Source organism: Echinops telfairi, unplaced genomic scaffold (genome assembly GCF_000313985.2).
Source record: "Echinops telfairi isolate 266 unplaced genomic scaffold, ASM31398v2 ScPeMD7_7469;HRSCAF=8507_0, whole genome shotgun sequence".
Classification (NCBI taxonomy): domain Eukaryota; kingdom Metazoa; phylum Chordata; class Mammalia; order Afrosoricida; family Tenrecidae; genus Echinops; species Echinops telfairi.
The window spans coordinates 55,851,337-55,852,520 of NW_022111372.1; the positions used below are offsets into that span (position 1 = coordinate 55,851,337).

At 49.4% G+C, this 1,184-nt stretch overlaps 1 protein-coding gene across 1 annotated transcript in view; it reads left to right on the forward strand.

Moving 5' to 3' along the window:
• SH3PXD2B (SH3 and PX domains 2B) overlaps window positions 1–1,184 on the forward strand; it is a 75,046-nt gene that overhangs the window by 17,092 nt on the left and 56,770 nt on the right. The window contains exon 2 of the mRNA XM_013005911.2: window positions 644–719. Within this exon, the coding sequence (XP_012861365.1) occupies window positions 644–719 (76 nt within the window). The remainder of the gene's footprint in view (window positions 1–643; window positions 720–1,184) is intronic.

Consider the following 1,184-nt stretch of genomic DNA (forward strand, 5'->3'; position numbering starts at 1 on the left):
GCGGGGTCGCCGAGTCGAAACCAACTCAGAGACAACTAGCCACAGTGCCACCCTCTCGCTGCTGTGATGGGGGCGGGCAAGAGTTCCCAGCCTCCTTCTCTGGACGCTTGGACTGAGCCAGAGCGAGCCATCTTTCCAGAAGGGGTAGGTTTCCACGAAGGCAACCGGAAGCCAATCCGTGACTTCCCCGGAACTCCAAGCCTACCCCCACCCATCTCTGTGTGTCATCCTCACTCTAGTGGCATGTGTGGGAGCAACTGTTTTATCGTTTGTTTTGTTTGTTTTTTAATTTTCAGTGGTCTTTAATGTCACGTAGCCAGGCCATTGTTAGGAAGCCAGATGATTGTCACCCAGGAAATTCCAGTGGTCCTGGGTGTATCATTAGGGTTTTATGCCCCGTGGCTGGAGATCCCTGGGAAAGGGGATCAAGGCCTCTCCCAGCCCTGGGCTTTTCAAATCTGGCAGTTGAACACAAAGAATTATTTTCCAGGTGGGTCCTGGGTCTGGTTGAAACTGCCCTCCCCATTCCTTTGAACTTCAGAACAAAATGCCCTTCTGTCTAGCAGACCACCTATGTCAGGTAATAACTTCATTGTGCCGCTAAAGGGTGTTTTTTTTTCTTATTCTCTTTGCCCCCATCTAGATGCAAATGTTGGACAAATTTCCTATGGAAGGAGGACAGAAGGACCCCAAACAGAGGATCATTCCTTTTCTGCCAGGTAGGTGACCAGCATTTCAGCTTATGGGGGGCTGGGACATGTGAGCACAGTTCCCAGACCCCTCAGGATACTTTACTGGCTCTTCTTCCTTGGGGTCAGCGTCTCCGTCGTTTGTAGGAACCAGTGGCCAAGAAGGAGAATTTTATTGTTGTTTAGAAGCTCAGGAACTTGGTTTCCACTCTGGGATCCTTAGCCACTCTCATATCTAAGGCTGGCACCATTAGCATATTTGTCATAAATGAGAACTAGTATTAGGCTAAGGAGCCCCAGTGGCATTTAGTGAGTCACACTTTGAGGTGCTGACTGAAAGGTCGGTGGTTCAAACCCCTCAGCTGCTCACTGGGAGAAAGATGAGGCTCTCTGCTTCCTTAAAGGTTTACAGCTTCAGAAACCCACAGGGACAATTCTGCTCTGTCCTGTAAGGTCACTATGAGTCAGAATTGACTCGGGCAGGTGTTTTTGTTT